We start from the raw sequence: 21,965 nt of genomic DNA, 5'->3' as shown, positions 1-21,965 counted from the left end.
ATATATATATATATATATATATATATATTTTCATTCAAAACTAAAAGATTTTACAAAATATTTTTTTATGTATTAAATTTGTGTAACAAACTAAAAATATAATAGAAAATTGATTTAAGGTAAAAGTAATCTTAACTATATATATATATATATATATATATAGAGAGAGAGAGAGAGAGAGAGAGAGAGAGAGAGCGAGAGAGAGGGGAAAGAAGTAACCGAATATAGAGGAAATTCTAACATATTGTTGAGATTGTTAGTTTTTACAAATTTAATTTTAAATAAATTAAAAAGAAACAATATTTGAGGTATATACGTGATTTAGTAGTTGTTTTTTTGTTTTTATTTTTATTTTAGATAGTTGTAAATAATCCAAATGGCTAATTATTTTTTTAATGTTTGAAATAGCTTATTTAATATTTTTAATTGTTTAATTTTTTTAATTTTTTTATGTTTTAAATAATTAATTTTATTTTAAAAAGTTAGTTATCCAATTTTAATCTGTAACCTATATTTTAGGAATCACTACTTGTCTTTCCTTAATTCAAAATTAAAAAAATATAACAATATTACATAAATTTTAAAGATCCCAAAAAGTTTAAAATAATTAATTGTGTGAATACACTTATTTCTTTCAAATACAATATTGTAATATTTATTATTAAAAATATTACGATATTACTCGATTTAAATATTTAGTTTTGTTTATAATAATTGTGGTTCCACAAATCAGGATCCACATTGATAATTTTATCATATAATTTATTAGATAATAACAAAATGAATAGAAAAGCAAGCCGAATATCTAGGGGACACCATCATCAATTTCTAGTCCATTCAAAATGTATCTAGAATAGGGTGAGAAGTCAATTTCTATTGGAAAATGAGTAATTTCGTTTTATAAAAGCACATTATATGAAAAAAAATATATACAGAAGTGAGTTTTATTTCACTTTGATATCCAAAAAAAATTTAAGTTACATCATCAAAAAAACTAATCAATTCACCAACATCATAGTCTTTAAAAAAAGTTTTAAAAGTTATTTAAAATCACTTACATAGTTTTTAAAAACAACTTATTGTGGTATGTTATTTTCTGTGTCTTTTCTAATTTCTAAATTTTATTTTTAAAAAAATAAAATAACAAATAAAAAATTATTTTAAAATTGTTATTTATTATATAATATATCTACAAATTTAGTGGTGCTGACACGTAGGCATTTTTCTCTCCTATTATAAATAGATAGATTCCCCAATTGAAAATCATTTTCTCAAATTTACAAAAAAAGAACAAGTCTTCCTCCCAAATATTTCTCTCTCTAGAAAACTTAAAGAAGAAGGGTCCAAGCTAGGGTTTGCACGTCAATTCTCCAATTCCTCCATTGAAGTTAAGCAATTGGTATTGATGTATGGTAGTTTTCATCCATAGATTCCTTCCATTCATGGAGTTCCCAAAATTCTCCTATTTTCAAAGTTAGAATTCCCCAATTGAGTTAGGGTTTTCTTCTAAGCTACGGGTTCTCCTAATTGTTGATCTAATTGATTCATTTATGATCAATGATGTATGAATTGAGTTGATCTCATGTTTCTATGATGATTCCCCATGAACCTATGTAATCCACATGATCTCCTAATTCAGGTTTAAGCATAGATTTTTTTGGGGTGGTATAGACCAACACGGTGGGCTCTAATGCAACTCGTAATTCATACATTTATCTAGTAATTTCCAGGTTGGGGTGATTATAGGAAGTCTTGATATGTCTGGGGTTATACTATCGAAATAGATTATTAAGAAAAAGATAATAAAATATTTTTAAATCTTAATGAAAACAAATACACTTAATGATTAATATCTATTCAGATCCATTAAGTTCATTAATCTTAATGAAAACAAATACACTTAATGGTCTAATATCTGAACCATTTAGATTCAGACCTCATAGTGCAAAGTGCAAACATATGATGCTAAATTTACTACCCTAATGATTCTAGTTCATTTAAACAGTATGGCAGTTTCTTAATATATTTCAGGAAAAGTAAACAAGGACAAACTTTCACTTGTGTACTGGAATAATTGTCTTTGTTATCTACACTACCATATCAGTAGACATTTAAAAAGGGGGTATAGGGGAAATCTAAAACTACTAAAGGAACAAAAATTACTTGATCAGAGTGTAGAGGCCCTCGGCAGTTACTGAGCTTGTTTCTCTCTAAGCTTCAATGGTACTTACTTCAGCTTTTACCGTCCTCTTTTTTGATATGTTACTATGGGTTGTTTGATAGCGCTCATGGAATCCAAAGGAATCTCTTCACCCTTTGACCCTTTGTCAAATTATTGTTTTTAAACATATAGGACTTGTCAGACTCTTTGCTTTCACCATATGTTTATTCTATGTTTTAAGTATCTTTCACAATTCCTTACGCCTCTGTGAGTTCTAAAGGCAGGGCTGCAGGAGACCACTCCAAATAACTAGTGGGAGACTTTGGTGCTTCTTAACTAGTGAGAAAAGACGAAGGGATCTGATGAGAGAAGCAAAATATCTCTTACCTTGGATTATGAAAAAAATTCGGGTTAATATGTGGACAGAATACCAATGTGTAGCTAACTACCTTTACTAATGGATGAGTTGTGACACCTTCCTTCCCACTGTAGTCGCCAAGCCTTTCACTGAATCACAATTTTATAACATATTATTCGAAGTTAGGCATTCTTTAAGGAGACCAATGCATGTACCGAGCTAAAACATCCCCTTTTCTAGGAAAAAAATGGATAACACCATTAGCTCCTTTCACCCATGTGACCTTGTGGGAAACTTGATTGGGCTTTTTTTTTATTACATTCTTGCCTATCATGAAATCTTCATTGACCTTAAATAATCCAGAACTAACAAAATTACTTGGTCTGAGTTCCGAACTTTTTTTAGAGATCAACCAGATGAATTTCTATCATGTAAATGGATTTTTAGATATCATCTTGTTAACTAGAGCGTAATAGATGACATGCCATAATCAAGCATAATAGTCAACCCAGACTTTATTCTCATCAAAATATTATTCAATTTAATCTGTGTAAAAATTATGAAAGTCAGGATCTGGAAGAGTCATCAACTAAGCCTCTTCTTCTAAATCAAAAGAAGCACTAATTAAAGACAAGCCACTTTTTAATAACATAAATAATGAAGTCAAATATGACATTTAATACGGACAACTTTACCCTACTTATAGAAGCTTGCAAAAACGTTTTTGACTCACTGAGTTTTCAGCCTCGTTCTACATAGGATACAAAAATGCTACAACTGACAAGAATTCCTACACTTCCCCAAGAACTAATTATTGAAATATTTTTATGGCTTTATGTTATGTCATTGGTGCTCTTTAGGTTTGTTTCTAAATTTTATAATGTCCCTATGTTTGATAGAGATTTCACTTATGTTCATCACCGACATTCTATGACTCGTTATGGTGGAACAAAATGTCTTGTGGGAAAATTTGTAGATCTATACGTTGTAGATCTAAATTAATATGGAAATGCCTCTAGATGGAATTTTAATTCTCACGGTCAATACTTCAATGGACCTTGTGTTAATGATTTGTACTGCATTTGGAAGCTTACATGTAATTTGTTAGTGTTTTCAATCCCACTACCAGAAAATGGTATTACTTCCCTTTCAAATTTTTTTCACTTAGTTAACTCTTTATATTACTATTCGCTAGGTTATGAATCGGTAGAAAATAAGTATAATGTTTTGATGCATGATAAGAATTCATATGGGCATATACGAAATTTTATTTTCACTTTAAGCATTAACAAATCATGGATTAAAATTAAAAGCATCAATGATATTTTCTTCAATGACAATGACAAGACAGGAAGCCATAAGAATATTTCAGTAATTACTGTACAATTCTTCAAGAAATAATTACTGAAATATTATTATAGCTTTCTTTCTTGTCATTGTCATTGAAAAAAAGACTTCATTGATGCTTTTAATTTTCCATGATTTGTATATGCTTAAAGTAAAAATAAAATTTCGTACACGCCCACGTAAATTCTTAACATGGATCATAACTTTATACTTCTTTTCTACCGATTCATAGCCTAGCAAATTGTAACAGATAGATTTAACTGAGTGATAAAAGTTTTTCAACAGGAAAGTATACCATTTTTCTTCTAACGGAATTAAAAAGTCTAGCAGGCTCCTTGTAGTGCTTCCAAATGTAGCACAAACCACTAACACAAGGTCCCTTGAAGTATTGACCGTGACAATCAAACTTCTATCTAGAGGCATTTCCATCTTCATTTAGATATATATATCATATAGATCTTCAATTTTCCTCATAGGAATTTTTATTCCACTATAGTGAGTCATAGAGCGTCGATGAAGAACATACATTAAATTTGAATAAGACACAAGGAATTTATAAAAACGTAGTAAACAACCTAAAACACATCAATGACATAACAGGAAACCATAAGAATATTTTGATAATTAGCTCTGAGGGAAGTGTAGGAATTTTTATCATAGGTATCACCTCCTATGCATCCTATGTTGAATGAGGCTGAGGACTGAGTGAGTCAAATTAATGTGTTTGCAATATCCTATAAGTATGGAAAAATATTCCTCATTAAATATCACATTTGACTTGATTAATGCGATAAATGGTTATCTGATTCTTGATGCTCTTTGATTTCAACTAGCGCATTTATCATTTTGAAATTTGTAGACATAATTATATTGGATTTTGTTGCAAGCAGAGCAGGGTTACAAATGAGCTGGTGAAGCAAGGTGCATTTGCGCATGATCCCATGTACATAACCAATGTGTTTGATAGACAGTTATTCTGTTGTTAGATATATATAAAAATCTAGTTTTACCAACTTTCTGAACTAAATTGGTATAAATCAGTTTATATAAAATGAAAAAAAATAGTCTAAACAACAAATTTTCTCACATAAAATGAGTAAAATAATATTTAAAAGCTATCTTAACAGGGAGTTTGACTTAAATGTAAACAAAAGTTCAAAGACCAAAGTACGAATCACGAACAAGAAAACCACATCAGAAAATTCGTAGCGCATAATTAAATTGCCCTTCTATTTTGGATGAATGGTGATGTAATACGAATTACATCAAGGCCATTTACTAGGAGCCAAGTTCAAGACCTTCAAAGGATGCAAGGCTTATTCATGATGATGGAGGTCCTCGAGATGGTATTGATGGAAAACAAGGGATTTCAGACCTTAAAGATTGCAAGGGGTCCTTTTGGCTAGCAGGACCCATTTGACGTATCGCCCAAGAGACTAGGCGATGGACCCAACTCGCCTAAAGTTCCAGAACGTGGCCATGGATGAAGACCGTTGATGAGTCCATGATTTGGAATCATTTAGGGCTATATTTTGATGAAATTAGTGTCCTCAAATGCATATTTTATCTCGCTATATGATGAAAACTTTTAAGTTTCAGGTATTTGATGTTTGAGGGAAAGCATGGACACTATCGAGCAAAAAGGAGCAAAAGAAGCTAAAAGAACAGAGAAATGAAGATCTGCGAATCGCCAAACCCATTAGGAGAATCACCAATAGATCGGATATTCGCCTTTTGTTCCAGTGTGGTGAGCCCTGAAGGAAATGAGCAAATCGGTTGTGAAAAGTAGTAGTTGACGTATTGTCGAGCGACTCCGCGAAGCAGTTCTACGTCGCCCAATTACCCAAGACACAAAGATGTTGAAGGCAACTGATGAAAGGCGACGAAGTAGATCAAAGGGCGGACCACCGAATGCATCGGTGATTCTCCCTAACGTCACCGAAAGAATCTTCGGAGCATATTTTCTGAAAACTGTAAATACTAGTTCAGTTTTTATTCTTAAGAGAGAATTTTACCTTATTTTATCTAGTTTTTAGGTTATTAAGTTTGAGGTAGAGCTTTGGAGATATTCTCTCTATGTTTTGGAGAGGGTTTTGAAGAATTTAGAGTTTTAAAAGGGTTTCAAATTCAAGGAATTGGACTTGGGTCTCTAAGATTCTTCACTTTTGGCTTGCTGTAAGGATTAATATTGCATACCCATTGATGGAAACTGATATTGGTATACATCTTTATCTCTTTTACATGCGTAGCTAAAACCCCAATTCTTAGGGTGTGATTTTGTGAATATGGGTTAGATTAGTTGTTGGGTCTTGCTTGCTGATAGTCTATTCGTAGTTTAAATGTGATTTCGTTTAGTGGTTGTGGATGAAGTTAGTGAGGTTTTAGTTGCAAATATAAATTCATATATGTGTTTTCGGCTTGCGAGAGAGAGAGGTCGTAAAACTAAGATCACTAAATTGATTGCCAGTGTGAGTAGGTCGATGTGAGGTTCAACTCGAGATAGTGAACCCTAGTCCCATGTCCATACACTCTGCTCAAGAGAGTGAGTGGGTTAAGACGGAGGCGGTTCTTCATGCAGCAAGTGGGTGTCCGAGAGGAACACATTTGAAATGGGGTAAGTTGCTCGAGAGAGAGCTTATACCCTTTAAAGTCTTGCCTATTCCCAAATACTCAATGAATTTACAATCAAAATCATGTACCCAATTATTTAGTCTATCCCATATTCCTATCACAAACCAAGAATCCTGTCTCCACACTTGTATTTTTCCTTATTTTCACTCTTTTAGTTTTTCTTGCTTACAAACTCCTAGTTGATACTTGACGTTTGCATCATCATTTTTTATCTGTTATGTTTTCATTCGCCTAAGTCTTTAGCTATGATTAGCTTGAGCAATTTTGCCCTTAACCACTAATTATCACACCTACTCCCTTAGGACATGACCCCAACCCTTGGTTGGGTTACTATACTATTGCATGATCGTAGACACCCGAACTGTAAGACATGTCGTTGATAACGTTAAATATCAAAATTGCACTGCTGCCGGGGAGTGGTGTTACGTGAATGTCTTTGGTTTAAGATGAATTTTGCTTTTGGTAGACGTAGTTTACTAACATTATTTTTAGTTTTGTTTTCCTTTGAATTTGTTGATGTAGGTAGGTACCCTAAAAATGGCTGGGGAAAAGGGTGGCAACTTGGCTGAAATAAAGCAAGAAGTCAAGAGAGACTTCGCATTACCCGCACTGCTAACTCAGATGAACGAGTTGGCCACCAAAATAACAGAAGTGGAAAACCAGTGCAAGAGTCAAGGGAGGTACATACCTCCTCATGAGAGGAAGCAGTCTAGAGATAGAGAGAACAATCAAGTCGAGGACACACTCCAAATCATTCTCCAAAAAATCACCGAACAAGATCAAATGTTGGAATAGATGAAGGAGAGTATCGAACAGGCATGAACTGGATGGTTTATAATGGCCAAGAGACTTCAAATTTGAAATTCTTCACTTTCCCTCGCTCTTAAACCTCTTAAATTCACACTAAGGTACTATTTCTTTACTCTAGCCCTTTACTAGCATTTTAGTTTGTTAATTTGTGCTCGGAGTTAGAATACTTTGCCGCCTAGATTTTCTATCGCATTTCAATCGACATTAAAGGTTAGTCCTAAATCCCTGAGTTTATTGTTGTAAATTTTGAACTCTTTTGCAATAATAGTATCGTATTGATGTGTGCTGGGTTTCTCTGCTAGGATTCTAATGTTTACATGCCTATTTTAACTTGAAAATCTTGCATGTAATGTTTGATTGTCAAATGCCCATGGCTTTTTGTACTTTTTAATGAGTTGGATTGTGGTTTCGTGTGGTTAAATTGATTGGGTGAAGTCTGAGTAGACAACTTTTGTGCAAAATTTCAAAAATTGCTCAATAATAGAGCGGGTGACACCACTTTTAAAAGAAACTATCATCAAATGGCAAATTTTGGCAAAACCAAGAAAAATATGAGTATCCTGGGGTGATGGGTAGTATGGGTCTTGGTTGAATTTCATTAGTGCATGCTTTGATTTTATTTTAGGGTGTTGTGGGGTTGAATTCGATAAGGTGAATTGAAAATGGGCACGTTGGATCATTCGGTGGGCTGGGTCGAGCTCGCCGAACCACTCGGCGGTTCGCCTATTTTCCTCATCTCGCTTTTTAATTTTGTGTCAACTTTGTGATTTGAGTTGGTAACTTTCGGCAAGAGGCCTGAGTTTACCAAAGGAACTCGGCAACTCGCTAAAAGTACTCGTTATCGCATTTTATCTGCATCCCTGGAACTCTTGTGCACTGTAACTTTTGGCAGACTAAGCTTGTTCGCCAAAAGTTGTCGGTGATTCACCGAAGGGTCCTCCATATCGCTGACTTGTCTTAATTGTTTAGCCAAACCCTTCTGCGAGCACGACTTAGCTCGCCAAAGAGGTTTGGCGACTGGATCGGCGAGTCTGTCTGCAATAACTTTTCTGCGCTTGCATTTGAGTTTCTTCTCGATCTTTTGCAAATATGGTACACACAAATCTAACAGAGACATAATAGAAAAAGGCAAATGGCATTACGATAAATGAAGGAGGATCACATCTTCCACAGAAACGAAAGCAAAATCTCCCACCGGGAGACAAAGGCAAGAGGAAAAAACATATAGCTAGAAAAAAAACAACTATTGAGCCAGATTTCTCTGAACCAGAGGATGAACAACCTCTAATTAACCGAAAGGATGCGCTCCAGGCCAAATCTCAGCCTACGCCCACCGGAGCTGTCTTAACTGTTACCCCACCTAATACTGAATCAGTGCCAGCTCAGGTACCCTCAGTAACTCCTGCACTGCCTATTGCTCATCCACCTAGATTTCTGACCAGACTAAAAGGTGAAGGAGTCCGGACTATGATAGAAGAGAAGCTGCTATCTACGGATGGTCTGGAAGGCAAATACCCAGATGTTTTGGACACCCTCCGCTACCATGAGTTCAAGCAGTTCACACGGCCCGAAGGCCCCTACCTACGCTCATGGGTAAGAGAGTTTTATAGTGTTTATGAGGAGTTGGTGCCTAAGAACAAGAAGAAGGCCAGTGAGTTTAGACCGGTGAAGTCGGTCATGGTTAGAGGCAAGGAGGTTGAGTGCCACACCAAGCATATTAATGATGTACTGGGTAGACCGCTTCACTCTGTGCTTCCTTATGAAGGGCTGCCTATTGTTCAGTCCGTAGATGATTTGAAGGGTTGGTTGGCTCCGATGATTTCTGACACCACCCCGAGGTGGATGGATGCGGGACCTCCCATTGAGAAGAGGGACATGAACATCGCCTCCAGGTTCTAGTTTGGCTTCATCAGCAACACTATCATGTTATTCCAGAACTAGTCTATTCTACGCAATCCTAAGGCATCTTTCCATGGTTATATCACGGCTAGGAAGCGGATCGACCTAGGACTGCTTACTTCGCAGGAGATAGCCATGAGAGCCAAGCAGAGACTTAGCTCTCTTCCATTCTCAGTTTTGATCACTGAGTTATGTCGGCATGCCGGAGTACCCCAGGATCCTATGAATGATATAGAGGTCATTCCTTCATCCTCCACGGACATCTGACATATTGAGGCCGAGTTCACTCAAGAGGAGGTTGACAGAAGGAGAGCACCTCCAACAGACACTTCTCCAGAGGTCAATATTGACTCATTACCAGCAGAGGCACTCCGGCCTCTAAGACCTCATCTATACGCGCTCATTCTTCCTCCTTCTCATCCTCCTAGCCTTCCAGGATTACTCAGGCCATGATCCTTAAGATAGGGCAGTTGGCTTATTCAGTTGATGTAAGAGCTACCCGATTGGAGAGATCCATCCCGGGGATGATTGACAGTTCCATACTAGCAGCACTTACCTCCCTTCAGAATTCTGTTAATGCCTTAACAGTAAGGGTCATTTCTTGTGAGAGCAGACATGAGGAGGCCTCTGAGGTGACGGCTTTAAAAGCCAAGATTGCGAGTTTGAGGAAGGACGTAGACTATCTTAAGTCTATTGACTTCACTTCACTACTAGAGACTGCTGAGGACAGGGATGCTCCTAAGACCTCGAGGATTCCTTTGGCTACCACCTGAGATGTGCAGGGGAATGGCACAATATATGCAAAGTCATATGCAGAGATCGATGAGGAATTGATATCAGTACATGCTGAGGAGATCAGCGATGAGGGAATATTCAGAGACTTGCTAGATCTTATAGAGGCAGTTGTGCAGCCGATGATCCAGATATTGCCAACTGAGACGTCCACAACAGCTTCTAGTGGATCTGGCATTGCTATTCCATTTGAGGCTACTACGGGCACTGATGCCCATATACAGACTACTACACCAGCCACCGAGACCCCGACAGAGAGAGCGACTGCATAGACAAGACCATTCTTTACCTCTCTCTGTCTTATTATATTTTTACTTTTGGGTACTTTTAGTTTCATTTTAGGACATACACTTTTCAATTGTGGAGGGGTGAGGCCCACACCTTTTGTGTTAATAGTTGTGTTTTGTGTATATATTTGGGTTGTGCTGTTTTAAAATGGTGTTTTATCTGTGTCTATGGATGATTGAGCTTATGGCTTCTTTTATTTATGATATTGCAAAATGATTTTAGCCCGTCCAAAATTTTTTACCACCTCTTGTGTGTGAATGTGGTTGTTCTTGTGCAAAATTTGAGTCTCGGTTTTGATCAATACCGATGACTTGAATAGTACTCTCAATCAAAAGAACATGAATGCGCAGCTACGATAAGGCCAAATGAAGTTGCATAGACAATATGTGAACTCTTTGCATCTCATTTTGACTAGCCTAATATTGAATCAAGTCTGTTGTAATGACTGTTGCATACTAGCGAAAGTGTGGAGTCTTGTTTGACTTTAGTGTCGATGCCTAGTGTGCTAAGCTTACTTTGAAACATGCATAATAAATCCTAGAATTTCCCCCCTTGGTCCAATCGACAAAGTAAGGCTATCTCTTGATATGATCTTAGGCAACTTTACAGAGTGCGAGCCAATTTTACATATACCTCTTTTGTGGCCTACCTTGTGAGCATGTGTGAACCTCTATTGAACACCCCTTGAGCCTTACCTTTCTTTGAAAGAAACTTGACTAAAACATGACCCTTATTTGTCCATTACCCATAATCCTCGTGATTTGTGGTTAGTTGAATAGCCAACTTAGGCTAAAAGGGGGGAACAAGCACACTTGGAGAGCACAGTACAACGGAGAGTTGTATGCTGCGTTTGGGAAGGATGAATCGCTCCCGAAAAGGAATCTATTGATTGGGGGTGTGATGAAAGGAAAATGGAAAGTCAATATGTACAAGGAAAGTCTCCCTTAACACATGGTGTTCTGAAAAATGGAAAACCTTTATGTTAAAAAAGAGAGAAAGAGAAAAAGAAAAGAATGAAAAAGAAAGTTGTGGAATAAAAGCACGAAACAAAGGAGGTTTCTAACACACTACGTGAAAGTGAATAATAGGATGACTTATGAGCACGAAAGAGAATGATGAAGGAAAAGGAAAGGAAGTGTTGTGAGCACCACATTTCATAAGGATGAAAGTCACTGAGCCTAAATGACCATACCATTGCACTCAGCCCCATTACAAGCCTTGAAAAGACCTTTTTGATCTTAAGTGAGCTAAAAGAAATGTTGATTGGAAAATACGGGCAAACCTATGGGTGAAAGCATGCATTGTTTTCATCTTTGTGAGTGTGAGCGTTGCATGTGATTCCTGAACTTTAAATGATTACATCATTATGTGCGAATATGGAATCATTCTTTCTGTGAGGGCATTCGCACACTCTAGTTGAGTCTGAACTTGCATTTGAAGCAAGTATTGTGAGCATGAGATTCTTTGGTATTGGTGAGTCACTACTTGAATCTTTGAGTACACAATTGATCTTTGAATAATTAAATTGAGTCTTGTTGTGCGCATTCATGATCTAGTCTTGTGTAGTACTATTCGAGACACCATTTCTGAATGGCTAAACTTGAATTTGCTTGAGGACAAGCAAATGCTTAAGTTGGGGGTGTTGATGAGTCCACGATTTGGACTCATTTAGAGCTATGATTTGATGAAATTAGGGTCCTCAAATTCATGTTTTATCTCGATATCTGATGAAAACTTTTAAGTTTCAAGTATTTACAGTTTGAGGGAAAGCATGGACACTATCGAGCAAAAAGAAGCAAAAGAAGCTAAAAGAACAAAGAAATGAAGATTTGTAAATCACCGAACCCATTCGGCGAATTACCAATAGATCGCATACTCACCTTTTGTTCCAGTGTGCTGAGCCCTGAAGTAAAGGAGCAAATCGGTGGTGAAAATGAGCAGTCGGCGTATCGCCGAGCGACTCCGCGAAGCAGTGCTACATCACCCAATTACGCAGGACACAAAGATGATGAAGGCAACTGATGAAAGGCGACGAACTAGATCAAAGGGCGGATCGATGAATGCATCGCCACTTCCCACTAACATCGCCGAAAGATCCTTTGGAGCACATTTTCTAAAAACTATAAATACTAGTTTGGTTTTTATTTTTAGGAGCGAATTTTACCTTGTTTTATCTAGTTTTTAGATTATTAAGTTTGAGATAGAGTTTTGGAGATATTCTCTCTATGCTTTGGAGAGGATTTTGAAGAACTTGGAGTTTTCAAAGGGTTTCAAATTCAAGGAGTTGGACTTGGTCTCTTGGATTCTTCACCTTTGGCTTGTTGTAAGACATAATCTTGCATACCCATTGATGGAAAATGATATTGGTATACATCTTTATCTTTTTTACATGCGTAGCTAAAACCCCAATTCTTGGGGTGGGATTTTGTGAATATGGGTTAGATTAGTTGTTGGGTCTTGCTTACTGATAGTCTATTCATAGTTTAAATGTGATTTCGTTTAGTGGTTGTGGTTGAACTTAATGAGGTTGTAGTTGCAAATATAATCTCATGTATGTGTTTTTGGCTTGCTCAAGAGAGAGGTCGTAAAACTAAGACCACTAAATTGATGGCCAGTGTGAGTGGATTGACATGAGGTTCAGTTCGAGAGAGTGAACCCTAGTCCCATGTCCATACACTCTGCTTGAGACAATGAGTAGGTTAAGGCGGAGGTTGTTCTTCATGCAGCAAGTGGGTGTCTGAGAGGAACGCATTTGAAACGGGGTAAGTTGCTCGAGAGAGAGCTTATCCCCCTTAAAGTCTAGCCTAGTCACAAATACTCAGTAAATTTACTATCAAAAGCATGTACCCAATGATTTAGTCTATCCCGTATTCCTATCACATCCGAAGAATCCTGTCTCCATACTTGTATTTTTCCTTAATTTCACTGCTTTAGTTGTTTCTTGCATACAAACCCCTAGTTGATACTTGACGCTTGCGTCACCCTTTTTAATTTGTTATGTTTTCATTCGCCAAAGTCTTTAGCTATGATTAGCTTTAGCACTTTTGCCCTTAACCACTAAATGTCACGCCCACTCCTTTGGGACACGACCCCAACCCTTGGTTGGGTTACTATACTGTTGCAAGATTGGAGACACCCGAACTATAAGATGTCATTGATTACGTTAAACATCAACCATGTAGGAATACTCGCCAACCAGGTCGACGTATCGCCCAGTCCAGTCAGCGACCCGACCCAGCTCACCCTTTGGCACTTCGACACACTTTTGGGCCCTTTAATCCTAAAACTATAAATAGCTAGTTTGGGTTCATTTTAGACTTAGATTATTTTGAATGTTGAAAACTGAAAACTCATGTTTGAGTGTTGAGAGCTTGGTTAAGCTTTTGTTGCCTTTTGTTAGAAACGTTGGTTGCTTGGGATATCGATTCCCTTGAGGTCTTCATAAGAGTTAGGTGCTTATTGTAGGATTAACGGATCGAGGTCATTGGGTTTAATATACCCTTTTATTGCTTTTTGTTTCCTCTATTTGTGTCTATCTATCTATCTTTAATTTCCGCACTTTAGTGTGATTCCTTTATAGGAATTACATCATTTGGTATTAGAGCCGAGTCTAGCTTTGTTGCTACGAATTTGGTCTTGGGGTTTTGTTACAAAAAAAAAATTGTTCATTTCATTTTTTTTTTGTGAATTTTGCTAAAATGGGTCTTGTTAATTTGAGTCTTGTTTGAGTTTCTAAGGTTGGAATAGTGTTCTCCAACTCTATTGGAGTCTTGGGCTGAGATTGGAAGGAGTTTTGTGCCTTGTTGAAGATTTCACCATTGAAGACTTGAAGAAGCTTGAAGAAGATGAAAATGGGTTTTGAAATCTTAAGGTTTTGGTTTGGGATTGAAGGTTAAAAAGTATTGGGTGTTGTTCTCCATATCAAGGAGAGCCTTCACCTAAATTTTCGTGAAATTCCGAGATAAAAATTTTAAGCGTTAAATTTTGGGTTCATCTTGTTCTTGAAGTTCTTGAAGAACATTCATATCTTCAAGGAAGGGAATATTTGAAAAAGCAAGAGTTTGATTCAAAAAGGGAAGAAAGAGAAAGGGAATTTACTAAAAGGGATAGGTACTAAAGGACAAGAGCAGGGGGGACCATAGGAGTTCAAATTTCAAAATTTTGAAGGAGCTGCAAAGGTCCATTAGGCGAGCTAAAGCGGGCATCGCCTAACCATTCGGCGCCTCGCCCGTTGGGCAGGTTGGTCGCCGAATTGGCTGCCAAATTGATGGAGCTATTGGAATTTTCAGCGAGATCAGCTTTGGTCCCCGAGTACATTTGGCGCATCGTCGAACTACCACCCATATCACCGAGTTGCCTTTTCCATTCATAGAGTTTGGCAAGTCTTTCTTCAAGTTGGCTAGCTGGACTTCACTTTTAGCGAAGAAAACAGGTCATTCGGCGATCAGAAACTCAAGTTACTCCTAATCTCAAGTTTTAAATTCTTAGTTTCTTTTCTTTTGATTCTCAAACATTCTCAAGAATCCTAAACCGATTTTCAACTCGTAAATACTCTACTTGTTGACTATTGGTTATTGAATTCACTTCTTTGTTTGTGCCTTTTTCTTTTTGTGTTTTTCTCATTTTACTTCGTAGTTAATTCTTGATTCAAGTCCGTTTGTTTTCATTTGAGTCATTCGTTCTTCTTAAAATATGAATATATTCTAACTAAGAGCAGAAATTGATACCTAGTAACCAACTGAGTACGAATAACTGTCAACATTAGCCTTGCCAATTTGAGAGGCAATCAAAGGTGTGTAAACACTAGCGATTATGAGTTCAATTTATTAACGCTACCATTGTGTGCTATTTTATAGGTTATTTTTAATGTCAGGTACAATGGAGACAGGAGGAGAAGCTCAAGCACCTATCGGAGAAATTACTTTGGCAACCTTATTGGAGGTATTGAACAATGTGAGAGGTGATATATCAAGGATCCATGGTAGGTTAGCCATTGTGGAAGGTAGAGTCAACTCCAATGAGTCCACACCACAAGCTACTTTTCGTTCTTCTACAAGTGGGCATGATCACACTCATTCTCCTACTCTCATACCTGGAACCCTCTATCAAGCTTTGCACCTAACTTTCAATCAATTGGGTTCAAAGAGCCAAATTTCCAATCGACTATTCCATTTTCCTCTTAGTCAAGAAGCTCCACAAAGTCAAACCCATCCTTACCAAACACCACCTAACCAAAATATTCCCTACCAAAGACCACAACCACAACCAAATCCCGTGAATGAGGTGAGGAATGATCAAGATCAAGGAGGTTATGAAGGTGAAGAAGCGCCATGGAATGAGTCACCAAGAAATCGAACAAGTGGTCAAGTCTTGCAAGGTGGACCAAGAGTTAGATTGGGTCCAATGCCATTTGATAGGAGACAACATGGAAACCACCCTCAAGGCGGAGATCAATGGGAAGTCAATGTCAATCATGAAGTTGGTCAAGAAGCTAGAGAAGGACATGGTAACCGCTATCAAGGAGGTCATCAAAGGGGTTACTACCACAATGACCAAGGTAGCCATGGAGGCCATGATGTTGGCATCAACTCTATCAAAACGACTCTTCCAACATTCAAAGGGGAATTCAATCACGATGCTTACTTAGAATGGGAGTCGCAATGTGACCGGATTTTCAATGTTGATGATTTGGCGGAGGACAAAAGTAGTTGCTATGCTATCGCTTAATTCGAAGGGTATGCTGTCACATGGAGGGAGTACATGAAGAGGTATCACTTAGTTGTACAAGAAGGACATCCTCCACCATGGCCCGAATTGAAAAGATTGATGAGAGCAAAGTATGTGTTGGAAAGATACCACCAAGGGTTACATGCCAAATTGTACAACTTGAGGCAAGGAAGTAGAAGGGTTGAAGCCTATCATGATGAGTTCCAAAACATAGTCATGAAGCTAGAATATCAAGAGATTGAAGAGCATGCCATGATTCGCTTTAAGGTAGGATTAAACAAAAAGATTTCTTCTAAGATGATGATTCGTAGGTTTGTTACTTTGAATGACGTCTTTGAGGAATCCCATGAGATAGAGATGGAGTTCAAGGAGGAGAAAGTGTCTAAGTATAAGACTTCATCTTCCAATTCTTGGAGCAAGAACAAAGGGGGAGCTCAAACATCATCGGGTTTGAATAAGAGTTCGGATGTCAAGAAACCTTATGAGAAGAAGCCCTTCGAAGGAAACACTCCAAAGTACCCATTAAGAGACAAAGGTATTGCTGACCCAACCAAGTTTACTAAAGGTATTCAATGTCATAAATGCATGATATGGGGTCATATAATGCGAGAATGTCCCAATCAATTGAATGCTCTAATGCAAGGGGGGGGAGATATATCTTAGTGTTGAGGAAGAGCCAGCAGGTGATTGTGATGAAGATCCTCAAGAATAGGATGAGTTTGAAGATGGGGAAGACGAGGAACAAGACCTTTGTGTCAAAGAAGGATAGAGTGTCGTTCCTCTATATGTGGTGAGGCGAGCCATGAATAGTAAAGCTTTGGATGATCCTAGCCAAAGAGAGAATCTATTTCACTTCAAATGCTTCATCAAGGATAGTGTGCGTTCTTTAATCATTGATAGTGGGAGTTGTGCAAATGTTGCTAGTATGGCGTTAGTGGAATTCTTGAAACTTCCTACCACTAAGCATTCTATGCCTTACAAACTTCAATGGTTGAGTGAGTGTGGAGAATTGAGGGTGCATCAACAAGTGATGATCAAGTTCAAAATTGGGATGTATCAAGATGAGGTTCTATGTGATGTAGTCCCAATACAAGATTGTCATGTGCTACTCGGTAGGCCTTGGCAACATGATCGCTCAACCAAACATGATGGGAGAACCAACAAGTATTCACTTGTGTTGAATGATCATAAGTATGTTCTTCATCCTATGTCCCCTTCTCAAGTCAATAATGTATATCAAACGATGAGTGAGTCGAGGGAGAAGAAGAAGTGTGAAGAGGAACATGTGGAGGCCGAGAGCCAAGAAGAGGAGGAGAGAAGGAAGTTGAAAAAGGAAAGGCCCAAATATTGTTGGCTAGTTACAAGGAGATAAGGGAGGAAATTGAGTCCGAAAGTTCTTTGATCCTTATCACACATAGGGATCATGTGCTACAAACTAACCAATCTCATTTTTCTCTTCCCAATTCTATTTCCTTTATTTTGCAGGACTATGAGGATGTCTTCCCTAAGAAGCTTCCAAGTAGATTGCCCCCTCTTAGGATAATTGAGAACCAAATTGATTTCGTGCCGGGATCACAATTGCCAAACAAGACGGCTTATCGAAGCAATTTGGAAGACACCAAGAAGCTACAAAGTCAAGTTGAGGAGCTCCTCAACAAAGGTTATGTGAAGGAGAGCATGAGTCCATGTGTCGTGCCAGTTTTATTGGTTCCAAAGAAAGATGGAACATGGTGCACGTGTATTGATTGTTGAGCCATCAACAAAATTACGATAAAGTATCGTCATCCTATTGGAACATGTTGTGTACATTCATGATTGAGTCTTGTGTAGCACAATTTTAGACATCCTATTTGAACTGCTGAACTTGAGTTTTAGTTAGGGACAAGCAAAATTTTAAGTTGGGGGTGTTGATGAGTCCACAAATTGGACTCATTTAGGGCATTATTTTAATAGAAATAGTGTCCTCAAATGCTTATATTATCTCAATATCTGATGAAAACACTTAAGTTTCAGGTATTTGAAATTTTAGTGGAAGCATGGACACTTCGGCACAAAACGGAACTAAGAGGCTGAAACGAACGAAGAAACTGAAGCCTGAGCATCACCAAGCATACTTGGCGAATCAACAAAGGGACACACTCGACCCTTTGTTCCAGTACGCGAAGCCCTGAAGGAAGTGGATCAAAAGGCGATGAAAGGAGAAGTCGGAGTGTCACCGAATGGTTCCGTGAAGTAGAGATATACCGCCCAATGGTCCAGAATGCAGAGATGCTGAAGGCAAAGCACAAAAGGCGATGAACCAGAAGAAGGGTGAATCGCCGAGTCATTTGGAGATCGCGACTAATCTCACCGAACGATCCGCCACAACACTATTTTCTGAATCTATAAATGTAGCGACCCCTTTTAAAGAGACCTAACTTATACTTGCGACATTCAAAAGCGATTAACGAGGGAATACTGATTATAATATAGTAGAGGGATTAGATTCAAAATGAACTCCGAAAAGTAATTTAAACAAATAACCGACGAGCTTTTCATGTATATATATTATCCTCACACTCAAGGATGAAGTAACAAGAATATTACAACCTTCCGAGTACCAAAATCAGCCTACTCATGCTTCACAAAAACATTCAAAACAAATAGTAAATTTAGATATTACAAGACTTGAGTTTACACACCCCGAAAAGATAAAAACGTATAACGATACTTATATTACAGCCGATGGTGACATGACCAAATCAGCCCTCAAATTCTCATGTAAATATACAAAACATAGATCATGTACAAGTTGAAAGGTTTATACAAAATATATATGCCTATATGCAAATGTGATCTTCCTTAAAGCTTTCAAAATCTCCATGTTCAATGGCCAACCTCAAGCATCCTCTCGAACATTCCCTACGATAGAAACAACTATCGCTAAGCATATAGCTTAGTGGTGTAAAAACTATAGGTTCGGAGCCCTCAAATTCGCCAAGTTTTCATTCTCAAGTAAAGGGCAGCATAATTGAACAGAATAAATAAATCAAGTAAACAATATATAAAGAGTATCAAGTTCGATAATTAAAGATCCAAATGTCAAGAACGCTCATAGCACCGTTTTCCTAGATATTCAATAACAAGGCTCGCCCAATATATACATCATGTTGTCACACCAAGCACAAGCAGGTATCAAGAAGGGTCAAAACCCAAAAATAAAGAGAACCAAGAACCATATTAAAAATGGCTTTCTAGTTCGTACTTAAAATGGACAACTTCCATTCTTAAAATGGACTAAAAATCTAGAGTCAAGATGGTAAATGATCCTAATCAAGAGGCATGCCAAGAGTGACAAAGTCACAGCCACAAGAAGGAAAAGGTCCCAACAAGAGTGCCAAGTGATCAAACAATCCGTACAACTGGGCGAGTTACACAAGCGTCTTTAACGTCTTAAAGGATACCAACACAACAATGCAAAGTGACAAGAGGTAGCCAAGGTACCGAAGTAAACTTTCATATATACCAGCAGGTAAAAAGAGTACAAGTATATGTTTATACACAAACTTCTGTTCTTTAGCACAAAAACAGTCCAACATGACTTAACGAGTTCAAATCGTAGACCAACCAGCGTATCAAAATCTTAAACTCGTACACGAGGATATACAACCTTAAAAAATGAATTCAATAACTTATTTACTTTCTAGTAGCTCAATAATGATTGATTAACACAGGGTTATCATCACAAGTAAGCCTAGCCTGTACAAATACGACTATATTCCCAAAACAGATATTCTGCCCAATCAATGCACTACATGTCGCAACTTAGATTTGAAACAGAATACGGCAAAAATGGAATTTATATCCTTCATAAAATATGTAGCTACATCTCTTAAGCTTGCAAATAATCAAGAATCACCGAAAAATTCGCTTTGTGGAAAGAGAGATAATCAAAACACTAACAGTTGAACGTATAGGATATCTAATTCCAGAATCTGGAAAGAACTTGTCATATATTGCATCCCTTATTTCGTATCCATAACAGTTAAATTAGAATTTTACATAAGCACAAGAGTTGTATTTCAACGAATTAGCTTTCCAAAACATATTTATTCACTGTAAACTAAGTTCCTTTGAATGAGATATGCATAAAATACCAAACACTACCCAGCTCAAAGGCAGATTTCATCACTTACCAAAAGGAAGTGTGTGTATGTCGGATTCCAGCCAAAAGGACTTAGTTTTTCTCTTGATTTTGAAGAATAACTGTTTATCTAATGTTATAATGTTCTTAGACTTGAGGGAAAACAAATTCAATCAAAGGAGGTGTAAAAATATATAGCTACAAAAGTTATCCTTGTCACATGGTCAGATGCCACCAAAAGGGGCTGCCCAAACAAATAGATGGCTGCCCAAAAAGCATACATATATAACTATATTTATGTACTTTATACCCACACTTCCAATGTATAAGTATGTTTGATTAGATAATTACACAAATACCTCCATACAATACCTTAATTTACGACAACAATTTATGCCAAGCAAGTTTGCAAATCACAACATTTCGAGTTCAAAAAATGAGAATAAAACATATTCTAGTAATTACGAGATGATGTAACGACATGCGACTATTTGTTTAAGCATATAGGGGTGTTAAAACTCTCTTCTCCTTAAAGAAATTTCGTCCTGAAATTTACCTTAAACTAGTCCCGGAACAAGCGCGGATATTGGGTTCTCATGTCTTCTTCTCTTTCCCAGGTAGCTTCTTTTCCAGAATGGTTCCTCCAAAGTACCTTTACTAAAGGGATATGTTGTTCCTAAGTTGCTTTATTTCTCGAGCTTGAACTAGGGTAGGTTCTTCATTATACGTCAAGTCAGGATTAACCTCAATAGATTCAACTGGAAGAACATAAGGTGGATCAGAACGATATATTCTAAGCATAGAAACGTGGAATCCATTGTGGATCTTGTCTAACTCAGGTGGCAAAGCCAATTTATATGCAACTGGTCCAACCCTTTCAAGTATCTCATAAGGTCCGATAAATCAGGGACTATGTTTTCCTTTTTGACCAAATCTCATAATCTTTTTCCATGGAAAAACCTTTAAGAATACTTTATCTCCAACTTGATATTCAATGTCACGCCTTTTAAGATTAGCGTACGACTTTTGTCTATCCGAAGAAATGCTTAGACCATCTTTGATAATTTTTACCTTGTCCTCTGTTTGTTGCACAATTTCAGGACCAACAAGCTTTCTTTCCCCAACTTCACTCCAACAAAGAGGGGTCCAAGGCTTCTTAGGTAGGCATTCAAATACTCGATTGGTAACTATTATTGTAAGAAAATTCTATCAAAGCTATGTATTTTTCCCAACTACCCTCAAACTCCATAATGCAAGATCGAAGCATATCCTCCAAAATTTGTATCACTCTTTCCGACTGGCCATCTATTTGAGGATGGAACGAAGTGCTAAACCTCAACTTAGTACCCAAAGCTTCCTGCAAGCTACCCCAAAATCAAGATGTAAACCTTGGGTCTCGGACTGATACAATAGACACAAGGATCCCATGTAGTCTTACAATCTCATTAATATACAACTCGTCTAAACACTCAAGTGAGTAATCTATCCCGATTGCTAAGAAGTGAGCACTCTTGGTTAACCTGTCCACAATCACCCATATTGCATCATGATTTCTCTGAGTGCGAGGAAGTCCAGACACAAAGTCCATATTTATTCACTCCCATTTTCATTCCCGCATCGACAAGGGTTGTAGTAAACCCACTGGGATTTGATGTTCTGCCTTTACTTGTTGACAAACCAAACATTTTGAGACGAACTCCGCAATGTCTCTCTTCATACCATTCCACCAATAATTTTTCTTGATAATCTGGTACATCTTTGTACCTCTAGGATGCATTGCATATGGTGAAATATGTGTTTCATTCAATATTTCTCTCCTCATTTTGTCA

At 37.4% G+C, this 21,965-nt stretch overlaps 2 protein-coding genes across 2 annotated transcripts in view; both read left to right on the top strand.

The window, feature by feature from the left end:
* Nucleotides 1–21,965, top strand: part of LOC125870224 (uncharacterized) — a 1,100,495-nt gene that overhangs the window by 44,711 nt on the left and 1,033,819 nt on the right. The window lies entirely within an intron of this gene.
* LOC125869829 (uncharacterized) lies at nt 16,816–17,765 on the top strand. The gene is made up of 2 exons (XM_049550253.1): nt 16,816–17,370; nt 17,499–17,765. Exons 1-2 carry the CDS (start codon nt 16,816–16,818, stop codon nt 17,763–17,765), a joined length of 822 nt encoding a protein of 273 aa, XP_049406210.1.

Source organism: Solanum stenotomum, chromosome 7, assembly GCF_019186545.1.
Source record: "Solanum stenotomum isolate F172 chromosome 7, ASM1918654v1, whole genome shotgun sequence".
NCBI classification, from domain to species: Eukaryota; Viridiplantae; Streptophyta; class Magnoliopsida; order Solanales; family Solanaceae; genus Solanum; species Solanum stenotomum.
The sequence above is the reverse complement of the archived record's forward strand: the minus strand, read 5'-3'. Positions and strand labels throughout refer to the sequence as shown.

Bases quoted from the DNA above. Each gene is read 5' to 3' on its own strand.
- LOC125869829 (XM_049550253.1), top strand. From the start codon at position 16,816: ATGAATAGTAAAGCTTTGGATGATCCTAGCCAAAGAGAGAATCTATTT. The intron at 17,371-17,498 runs GTTACAAGGAGA...TTTATTTTGCAG, and splicing joins GGCCCAAATATTGTTGGCTA to GACTATGAGGATGTCTTCCC.